The 12,259-nt window shown below is 33.1% G+C and overlaps 1 protein-coding gene across 1 annotated transcript in view; it reads left to right on the forward strand.

Annotated features, from left to right (window-relative positions):
* The window catches only part of LOC143073024 (lipid droplet-regulating VLDL assembly factor AUP1-like), a 28,272-nt gene extending 23,142 nt beyond the window's left edge, over window positions 1–5,130 (forward strand). Inside the window, exon 12 of the mRNA XM_076248246.1 lies at window positions 4,576–5,130. Coding sequence (XP_076104361.1) covers window positions 4,576–4,710 — 135 coding nt within the window. The 3' untranslated portion in view covers window positions 4,711–5,130. The remainder of the gene's footprint in view (window positions 1–4,575) is intronic.
* Window positions 5,131–12,259: the final 7,129 nt, after the last annotated feature.

A 12,259-nucleotide genomic window follows, 5' to 3' on the forward strand; every position in this document is an offset into this window, starting at 1 on the left:
AATTAAACTTTGTTTGATTTCATAAAAAATTGAATAAATGGGTTCTTTGATATGCCAAATCTAACTGTGTATGTAGATTCTTAATTTTTGGTCCAGTTTTCAAATTGGTCTACATTAAGGTCCAAAGGGTCCAAAATTAAACTAAGTTTGATTTTAACAAAAATTAAATTTTTGGGCTTATTTGATATGCTTTATCTAAATATGTACTTTGATTTTTGATTATGGGCCCAGTTTTCAAGTTGGTCCAAATCAGGATTCCATATCAAGTATTGTGCAATAGCAAGAAATTTTCAATTGTACAGTATTGCACAATATCAAGAAATATCTAATTGCACAATATTGTGCAATAGCAATTAATTTTCAATTGGAGTTATCTTTCTTTGTATAGAATAGTAGTTGATAATATATGTTGGAAATTTGCCAGACATGACTATGATGTCATTTTCTATTTTTATTTGTCAATAACTTTATGTAAATAACTTCATTGGAAATTTGCCAATATAAAATGTTGCTGATGAAGCTTTTTTTCCTTATCTTATCTAAAATGTTTTTAGATAATGTATGTTGGACATTTGCCAGACATGACTATGATGTCATTTTCTATTTTTATTTGCCAATAACTTTATGTTAATAACTTCATTGGAAATTTGCCAATATAAAATGTTGCTGATGAAGTTTTTTTTTTACCATTCAGTGATAACAAGCACTTTATTTTACATTTTAATATTTTATGATGTATTTAAAAGAGTAGTTATTGTTGCAAACTCTATTAGAAATTTGAATTGATATCAGTTTTGAAAAAGGGAAACAGGGATGTGAAAAAAAGGGGGGGGGTTAAATTTTTCTCATTTCAGATTTCATAATAAAAAGAAAATTTCTTCAAACATTTTTTTGAGAGGATTAATATTCAACAGCATAGTGAATTGCTCAAAGGCAAAAAAAACCTTTAAGTTCATTAGACCACATTCATTCTGTGTCAGAAACCTATGCTGTGTCAACTATTTAATTTTAGATTTAAAAAGTTTGAAGAAATCTTTAATTGATTTGTAAAATCTTGACATTTGTTTTGTGTTAAAAAAAACATGTAATGTCAAAAATTTGATCACAATCCAAATTCAGAGCTCTATCACGCTTGAATGTTTTGTCCATACTTGCCCCAACTGTTCAGGGTTCAACCTCTGCGGTCGTATAAAGCTGCGCCCTGCGGAGCACCTGGTTGACAAGTGTCTGAAGGAACTCCGATTCATATTAAAATAAGAAGAGGTTGGCAAGGAGAGGCGCACCGTTCGTTCCCATAATTAATGCCGACAATTTGTTGAAAAAGTCTACCTCCAAATTCAACAAATATGTTGTCAATAAGAAACTCCAGCATACTGATCACTTGTTCCTCTGTGTAGTCAGGCGCGGATCCAGAGGGGGGTGTCGGGAATTTAGCGCGAATATATACATGTTAACGTTACTACCTGACTTATGTATTTTATGACGTTACTTATAGCAATGGCTAGACGTTAGAATAAACACGATCTATACACAACGCATTTTATCTACTTTACACAACATTTATGGTGCCGTGACTGTCGGAAACAATGGAATCGAAGTTAAAAGCAGTACGTAGAGGACACAGAGGGCAAGTTACAAAGTTATTCAAGAAATTCGATGAGATTGAAAAGAATTCGGATTTAGACAAAGATGATGTGAAACTAATTTCGAATGCAGTTGAACAGAAACAGAGGACTATCGTGGATTTGAATGAAAAGATACTGGATTTAACGTCGGAGGAGGATGTAGAAGAGGAAATTCAAGAGTCTGATGAGTATATGTTTAATTTAGAGTCCAAGCTTCGGAAAATTAGAAAAATATATTCTGATACTATTACTCAAATTGTTGCATCAACGTCTCTAGATCCAAATGCAAATAGTTTTACGCCATCTTACCCCACAAATTCATCGCTTACCAATGCCAATGTTATACGCAGCAATGAAACTGAAATTAATGCACAGCCAACCCATTTTGATAACTTCCGCTCCATGCAAAATACCCATAGTGACTTGCAGTCTACAAATAATTTGTACAATGATCAAGGCTTTTCTTCGGTATCAAATAGCAGTCAAAATCACAGATTACCCAAACTAGATTTACCGCACTTTGATGGGGAAATTTTACGATGGCAAACCTTTTGGGATTCCTATGAATCAACTATTCATTTCAACAGTACTTTGACCGAGATTCAGAAATTTAGTTACTTGAAGGCCCAACTCCATGGCCATGCCGCCCAAATTATTGAAGGTTTCACACTGACAAATGCCAATTACACCACTGCCGTTAATTTGCTCAAAGATCGTTTTGGATCGCCTCACAAGATTATTCATGCCTACATGAAAGCTTTAATGGATCTTCCTTCACCGTCAAATGATTTAAACAGCCTAAGAAGGTACGGAGACCACCTAGAAACATACGTAAGAGGTCTTGAATGTTTGGGTCAAACACAAGAAATATATGGCGCGCTATTAGTACCTATAATTATTAGTAAACTACCAGTAGAAACGAGAAAAGGTATTGCCCGTGAATATGATAGCGATCATATAACTCTAAACAACCTCAGAAAAGCCATCACGAAAGAAGCGAGAATTCTTGAAGCGGGACAATTTACCGACCGCGAAGGTTTACATACTACCGCAACATTTCTGACCGAAGCTCGTAATAAAACACAGAGAAATTTCAATACAAACAATCCACGTTTCAATGACAAAAAACGTCTATGCATCTACTGCACTGGTATACATTTTCCGGGAGATTGCACGATAATTTCTGACGTGAATGAAAGACTGAACATCGTAAAGCAAAAGAAAAAATGTTTCAACTGTCTAGGAAACCACGGTGTTTCAGAGTGTAAATCGCAAAACCGATGTAAGAAATGCAACAAGAATCATCACACCAGTATTTGCAGGGAACAAGCTACAGATGGAAAAGGACAGGACAGCAAGGAGAAATCAACCGTTGTAAGCTTGGTAAAAACAGAAGAACCAGAAACCGCAGTAATGCATACCTCACAACACACAAGCGTTTTATTGAAAACAGCTATCGCACCAATATCATACGGGAAACAGATTACAGAAGCTAGTATTTTATTTGACGAAGGTGCCCAAAGTTCACTCATCACTCAGAGCAGAGCAGACAAATTACAGATAAGACCAAGCGGAAGGGACACAATTGAACTGTCAGCTTTTGGAGACAAGGAGAAGAATATACGCCATTTGGATACAGCAACCGTTCAACTACATACTGACAAAGGTGAGATTGTAAGCATTAATGCATTGATTGTTCCAGATATTGCAGTCCCACTTCAAAACCAGACGAAATACTTTACACGCAATTTGCCATACTTGAAAAATTTAAAGCTCGCACATCCGGCAAATAACGCTGATAGCTTTGAAATTTCACTCTTGATAGGAGCCGATTACTATTGGGATATAGTTCAAGATCACGTGATAAGAGGGAATGGACCTACAGACGTAGCATCAAAAATTGGTTACTTGTTATCTGGACCGGTAATAAGAAACGGAGAGAAATCCTTGACTGCATCAGTTCTTCTGAATGTTACGTCACACCATGCAGAGGAAAGCGAGATCGAGAAATTCTGGAATCTAGAATCGTTAGGAATACGTTTACCACAACAGGACGATGAGGAGAGTTTTGTAAAGACTTATCAACAAGACTGTATCAAATTTGAAAACGAACGTTATTCTGCCAAGTTGCCATGGAAACTGGATCATCCGGATCGCCCTATACTGTACCCGCTCGAAATCCGAACAAACATTAACAATTTAGATGACAAAAAAGATGATACTTCAACAGAGGGATTGACAAGAGTTCTACCAAAACGAGAGGCATCTGTCCGAGCTCGAGAAAACATCAAGAAATAGACTACCCAAAAGTGATAGACTTCGTTAAAAGTGAAAGACTTCGTTAAAAGTGAAAGACTTCGTTTTCGTTAAAAGTGAAAGACTTCGTTTTCGTTAAAAGTGAAAGACTTCGTTAAAAGTGAAAGACTTCGTTAAAAGTGAAATTAATAAGTGAATTATTTGAATTTGTTTTAGAAAGACAATTAATTATTTGATTTTCAGAAATATCTTTTCGAATGACATTTAACGTAATTGATAATTTCATATTTTAACTTTTGCCGGCCCCGAGAATGTCGGGAATTTAGCGCGAATATATACATGTTAACGTTACTACCTGACATGTATTTTATGACGTTACTTATAGCAATGGCTAGACGTTAGAATAAACACGATCTATACACAACGCATTTTATCTACTTTACACAACAGGGGGTTCCAGGGGTTGGAACCCCCCCTTTGTTTTGGACGATCAATGCATTTGAATGGGGACATTTAATTGGAACCCCCCCCCCCCCCCTTTGTCCTGGGTTAGGAACCCCCCCTTTTTAAAATGGCTGGATCCGCCCCTGGTAGTATGTTTTACCCTTTTGTTCCTTATTAACAAAATATGCCTTATGGTATCCCAAAGTGATACTATCATACTATTCTAATAATTCTATGATTTATTTTACAGCCAGCACAACAGAAATACAGTGCCCATTACTTCCCTAAATCTTCTAGTGATAGACATCAGTCATTTGAGGAGAGAAAGAAAATTATGATAGAAACTGCAAGACAGATATACATGGAAAAACACAATCTCCACTGACATATCTTTATTACTTTTGTTTTATTATCATCATTCATGGGAAGAGTTGCCATTGACATGTTGGCTGATATTTATGCAATTGATGTATAGACAAAATATTCTATAGAAGTTTAAGAAAATTCAGTGAAATGTGAAAGAAATTATCATATAGTGAATGGTTATCACAGACAATATGGTTTTTATGAGGCAACTGACTATGTACAGACTATTTGTGAAAAAAAATACACACTGTACAAACAATGTGTAAATAATTACACACTGTGTACAGAATATGTGTAAAAAATGTACACAATGTGTTAACATCAATCTTATATTTTAACATCTTTCAGAGATGTTCTATTGTTTATATTTGTTGAATCTATATTATTGTTTTTCTTCTGTTATAAACATGTGTTGAAATTCCTTCAGATTATGGAAAAATTTATTGAAAAAGAAGAATTTATATTATCATTGCAAAAAATATTGGTTTATATTTTTCAGTTAATCTATAATGTGAAAATAATTTAAACATATGATAAGTGTTCACCAAATTCATTCTTAAGGCCCTACATCAAAAATGCAAATGCTTTGAGTGTCCCTCTTTGGTTTGTAACATTTTTAATGACTCATTCAATTTTACCCTTGCCATATTTTCGGTCATTCAAATGTGTAACAACTGTCCGCCCTTCTTAGTTGTTTAAAGCTACCAAACTTGCCAACTATCTCAATTTGCTTGAGGATATGTCCCATGGGAGGGATAGGTCTGACAATTTAAATCATGTATTATATGAACTAAAAGGGACACTAGCTACAAGATATAGAAAAAATAAAATATGATTTTTTTATTATTTTTTCAATCTTTTATGAAAGTGAAATAGTGAAGTAAAAATTCTCATTTTGCAACCAGTTTGGTTCAGTTTTGTCAAACTAAGCTAAGAAACCGTGCTAATGTGTTATACTGGCAACCTTGAAATTTTATTATTGTTGAAATGTTGATATTTTAGATTAGTGTATTTTGGAAGAAGGTTTTATGATATGCTGTTGTTTTTTTTATATATTATCTGAATATCTCATTTTCAAAAAGATTGTGAGCCTGAGAGTCTTAACCCTTTCCTTCATAATGACGCATTTTGACGCCACCCCCTTTACTCCATAATGACGCCTGTGTAGTACCTCAGTTGAAAGGCTTAAACTACAAAATGTCTGCATCAAACTTTAAAAAATTGCATCCAATATAAAAAAGATATTCATGAGAATATCTGACTTGAATTTCATTGATGAAATATTTAATTTTTACAATGCATTATAACTTTAAACATGCAGATTTTTTTTTACTGAAAAAAATCCTATGCGAATCAAGTGTGTTGAAAAAAACAATCCATGAAGGAAAGGGTTAAGGCATTTTGGAAGAAAACTGAAACTGATTTTTTTCAGATTTGTTTGCATGTACTTTGTATATCCACGACCATATACTTGCAGGATTATATCAGACCAAAAATCCTGCTGGTGATATTGATAAAAATCAGGCAAGCTTTCAGATTTACTTGCATGTACTTTGTATATCCACGACCATATACTTGCAGGATTATGTCAGACCAAAAATCCTGCTGGTGATATTGATAAAAATGCGGCAAGACTAAAGTATGAGCTTTGTTATTTTTTCAAAGCTTTTTGCTTGTTTACAGGCAATGTAACAACAATGCACTTTAAATCTATTCATATCTTGTTCAATTTGTTTTTATTTTGATTCACTAATCAGAAATCATATATATTGATAGGACTGTAACAGTTCTTTATTCGTAGCAATCAATAATAACTTGAAAAATTCAAATTGTGTTTGTCTTTTTAACCAGGCATATTTACTTTTTGTTCAATCTTGTATGACATTTAATGATGCTTCCAAAATAAATTATTTTCTTTTCAATCGTAACAGCTCACTGTTTTGAATGGGTCATAAAAATCATGTTATTTTATTTAACTAATTACAATGTATCTACCTCACAGTATTAATTCATCGCAGAGAAGATATGACTGACAACTACAAATTAGTGTAGTAGTCTTATATTGTTAAGTATATTGTTTAGGACATCTAATGCAAAGGAAAAGATGAATCCACATTGTTGTATAAAGCATCCCCCCACACACACACATAATTTAAATGATTAGAAAACATGTAAAGTTGTCTGACAGATCTGAAAAGAGCTCAGACATAACTACTTACCACTGTTGAGCTGCTGACCTAATATGAAATCATTCTATTTAATAGCACAGGAGGATGGTGTGAGGAATTTTTAAGTTTACCCACCTCTTTGAAAGGTCTAAAGTATTGGCAAACAGGAAGAAGGCGTCTGACGTATCGGCTAAATGCTTACACATTACAACTCGTCATTGTCAGACTGTTGACCAAACATGAAATCATTCTGTTCAGCATTACCTGCGAATAGTGTGTTAAAAAATATTTTTTCTGACAAATGGACGAAAAAACGGACAGGTAAGGTGAGAAATCTCAATGCAGTATAACCTGTTGTCTATGAGGGGGAAAAATTGTTTAACTTGATCAAATACTTTTGAATTTTCTTCTTTGTAAAGAAAATAATCCTGGTACCTTTGATAACTATCCAAACTACAAATGCTGTAAAGATATCATACTTGAGTGAATCTATGGATAATTGAATGTATTGTATGAGGATGTCGAGACTGCCAACAAAAATTATTTATATGGTTGAATTAATTCTTGGATGCTGTTTTGGTGCTCTATTGCAATGCATCTTCAATAATATGGCTTGATTATATTATACTAGCATGTTTTTCTTTTTTGCTTAAAATTTTTATTTATTATTGAAAAAAGTATCTTGTATATGATCATGTTATTTCTATAATTGTTCTAAAGATAAATTATGGAATTCATTGTAATTGATTGCATTTAAAATATTAGTTGTCATAATGTTATATTTCATGTGCTCTACTGATTGCAAATACATTAATTTTTGGTGAATTTTATTAAATAAAAATTATATGCCACATTTTTGAAGCTGATAATTCTTTATTGTATGTATGTCCTGAATTTGAATTTTGGAGGTATTTAAATATTTCAGGAGCTTCTTAGATAGAATATTCTTGACTAAATCTACACCTCACAATTTTTTTTAAAAGATGTTAGAAAAAGGGAAAATATTTAATTCTTGGCAATAACCTCAAAAGATGAGTCAAGATTTGTTTGAAATGTAACAATTTTCTTTGCACACCTTACCCAGAAAAAAATGGCCTATGTATATTGTGCACAATATTTTCTTTCTTTTTGTTGTGAATAAGAACAGGATAGAAAATACCAATGGATTGTATTGTTTATATGTATGATGTAATGCCAAGAGGCAATATGTAATGTTTTAAAAATTTCTGTTGGGTTTAACCTGTACTTGAGGCAAGATAAAATATATTCGTAGGCTATTATTTTTTGTGTTATATTTTTTCAATTTCTTTTTTGTTTTGTTCGGAAAACATTGGTTCAGCAGTTCATATGTTATTACAGAGAAACTGTTGGTATTTGCTTTTGCACGCTACCTACAGTACTTCACCAAATTAATAACGGGATTTTTTTTCAGACACCCAAGATGAGAACAATTATGACTTCCAGCAAACCAGTACAATCACAGGATTAAATGCCTTGAGACAGGCACATTAAAAATGTACAATGTCATCTCTTTCAAGCTTTGTAGACATATTGTAATATACACAGCATTTAAAAATAGCATTGAAAGTAGTATATCTGCTTACAGAACAGCAGAAGGCTTGGGAAATTTCTAATAGGTTAATAAAAAATTTGTCAATTTACAGAATACAGTACAAAATAATTCATTCTTACAGTTAGGAAGACCTACTAAGAGTACAATCAAGTAATGCTGATCTATAATCAAATTATAACATTGATTGAAACCAGAGATTGGTCTGATGTCATTGGCCCCCAACACATCCCAAAAGGCCTATCAGAGCAGTCCCAGTGATGCAAGATGTGCTTTGATAGTTGCTGAATTACAGCAGCATATACTAGACCAATTCATTAAAATTTAAAATATATGCCCATCTTGACATGCAAATCTGATTTGCTCTTACTCATCAGTGATGTGTGCTTGGCTAAATGATGTGTGCTTGGCTAAAAAGCAATAGGGATAAGTCTTTGGTTTGACCTGGAAGTGGATCAAACTGATGTCCTTCTGTTTTAAAGGCCAGCATGCTACCTCAATATTCCTGAAGCAATTTCCTTTACTCAGGACAAACATCTAGTTACTGATAAATACGAGAGCTACAGGTTTAATACATCTTGTGTACAACTAATAATTCATAATTATCATTTTATAAAACACACAAAAGTTACACTATTTATTTTAAGATACCAGTATATGATAATGATTTTCCTTTCAATGGGAATATTTTGAATTCATTTTACTTCCTTAAACAAAATGAATTAAAAATATCTCCAAACAAAGAAGCTGATAAAAAGTTAACAGAAAAAAATGTTTCCAACAGATCAAGAGATGACTTTACAACAAACTATGTCAAGCATGTGTTTTATGGTCACTCACATTGTGTTACAATGTTAAATGTTATCACCCAGATATTATGTTTAAGGAAAATCAATTGCAAGTGCCATAAGTTAACCTTAAACCAGGTGCTCCGCAGGGCGCAGCTTTATACGACCGCAGAGGTCGAACCCTGAACAGTTGGGGCAAGTATGGACAAAACATTCAAGCGTGATACAGCTCTGAATTTGGATTGTGATCAAATTTTTGACATTACATGTTTTTTTTTTACACAAAACAAATGTCAAGATTTTACAAATCAAAGATTTCTTCTTCAAACTTTTTAAATCTAAAATTAAATAGTTGACACAGCATAGGTTTCTGACACAGAATGAATGTGGTCTAATGAACTTAAAAGGTTTTTTTTTGCCTTTGAACAATTCACTATGCTGTTGAATATTAATCCTCTCAAAAAAATGTTTGAAGAAATTTTCTTTTTATTTATGAAATCTGAAATGAAAAAAATTTAAACCCCCCTCCCTTTTTTTTCACATCCCCGTTTCCCTTTTTCCAAAACTGATATCAATTCGTATTTCTAATGGAGTTTGCAGCAATACTACTCTTTTAAATACATCATAAAATATTAAAATGTAAAATAAAGTGCTTGTTATCACTGAATGGTAAAGATTGGTTGGTAGTAAAAGTGAATATACATTGTTTATTGTATAAAACAATAAAAAAAACTTCATCAGCAACATTTTATATTGGCAAATTTCCAATGAAGTTATTTACATAAAGTTATTGGCAAATAAAAATAGAAAATGACATCATAGTCATGTCTGGCAAATTTCCAACATATATTATCAACTACTATTCTATACAAAGAAAGATAACTCCAATTGAAAATTAATTGCTATTGCACAATATTGTGCAATTAGATATTTCTTGCTATTGTGCAATACTGTGCAATTGAAAATTTCTTGCTATTGCACAATACTTGATATGGAATCCTGATTTGGACCAACTTGAAAACTGGGCCCATAATCAAAAATCAAAGTACATATTTAGATAAAGCATATCAAATAAGCCCAAGAATTTAATTTTTGTTAAAATCAAACTTAGTTTAATTTTGGACCCTTTGGACCTTAATGTAGACCAATTTGAAAACTGGACCAAAAATTAAGAATCTACATACACAGTTAGATTTGGCATATCAAAGAACCCATTTATTCAATTTTTGATGAAATCAAACAAAGTTTAATTTTGGACCCCCATTTGGACCAACTTGAAAACTAGGCCAATAATTAAAAATGTAAGTACCTTTTTTAAAATTCAGCATATCAAAGAACCTCAAGGATTCAATTTTTGTTAAAATCAAACTAAGTTAAATTTTGGACCCTTTGGACCTTAATGTAGACCAATTTGAAAACGGGACCAAAAATTAAGAATCTACATACATAGTTAGATTCGGCATATCAAAGAACCCCAAAGTTATGGTGCAAAAACCAAAAATAATGCTTATTTGGGCCCCTTTTTGGCCCCTAATTCATAAACTGTTGTAACCTCAACTCCCAAAATCAATCCCAACCTTCCTTTTGTGATCATAAATCTTGTGTTAAAATTTCATTGATTTCTATTTACTTATACTAAAGTTATTGTGCGAAAACCAAGAATAATGCTTATTTGGGCCCTTTTTTGGCCCTTAATTCCTAAACTGTTGGAACCAAAACTCCCAAAATCAATCCCAACCGTTCTTTTGTGGTCATAAACCTTGTGTCAAAATTTCATAGATTTCTATTCACTTAAACTAAAGTTATAGTGCGAAAACCAAGAAAATGCTTATTTGGGCCCTTTTTGGCCCCTAATTCCTAAAATGTTGGGACCAAAACTCCCAAAATCAATCCCAACCTCCCTTTTGTGGTCATAAACCTTGCGTTAAAATTTCATTGATTTCTATTCACTTTTACTAAAGTTAGAGTGCGAAAACTAAAAGTATTCGGACGACGACGACGCCAATGTGATAGCAATATACGACCAAAAAATTAAAATTTTTGCAGTCGTATAAAAAAAATTAAAATTTTTGCAGTCGTAAAAAAAAATCATTATTTTCCATTTCATTACTGATCAGAGCACATATTTGTCGTTACTTGTTGTGCTTTGTACTGATCTGATGATTCAAGCCCTTTCCAACTGATGACACTTTGTTCTTATGTGTGAGTTGTTACACAAGTGGAGGTTAGGGTAATGTTAACGACTAATAAGCATTTTAAACCAGGCTATGGGTCCATTCATTATTTGCCTGGAACCGATAGTTTAATGATGGTCAAAGGTTGCTGTCACATTTGTTTTTATGCCCCACCTAATATAGTAGAGGGGCATTACATTTTCTGGTCTGTGCGTCCTTTCGTCTGTCCGTTCGTTCTCTGTTTGTCCGTTCGTCCCGCTTCAGGTTAAAGTTTTTGGTCAAGGTAGTTTTTGATGAAGTTGAAGTCCAATCAACTCACATGTTCCCAATGATATTCTCTTTCTAATTTTACTGCCAAAGTAAATTTTGACCCCAATTTCACGGTCCACTGAACATAAAAAATGATAGTGCAAAGTTCCAGTCAAAGTTTTTGGTCAAGGTAGTTTTTGATGAAGTTGAAGTCCAATGAACTTGAAACTTAGTACACATGTTCCCTATGATATGATCTTTCTAATTTTAATGCCAAATTAGAGTTTTGACCCCAATTTCACGTACCACTGAACATTGAAATGATAGTGTGAGTGGGGCATCCATGACACATTCTTGTTTATCATTGTAGCATAAATTGTTTTTTCTCTTTTGGTCTCGCTTGTCTGGTGTCAGTGGCATCAACAATATATTAGTTTGTGATAAGGTCAAGTTTTTGGTGAAACCAAAAGTGATTGGTCAATCATATTTGGTATGCAGTGGATTAAGCATTAGCACATCTCATTTCCATGGAGATTATTTCGGCCTGCCCCCTCAGTCATGGTCTATTGACTTTTAAGCTTTTGCTTAGTTTATATGTATACTGTGTTCAACGAATGAC

Source organism: Mytilus galloprovincialis, chromosome 4 (assembly GCF_965363235.1).
Source record: "Mytilus galloprovincialis chromosome 4, xbMytGall1.hap1.1, whole genome shotgun sequence".
NCBI classification, from domain to species: domain Eukaryota; kingdom Metazoa; phylum Mollusca; class Bivalvia; order Mytilida; family Mytilidae; genus Mytilus; species Mytilus galloprovincialis.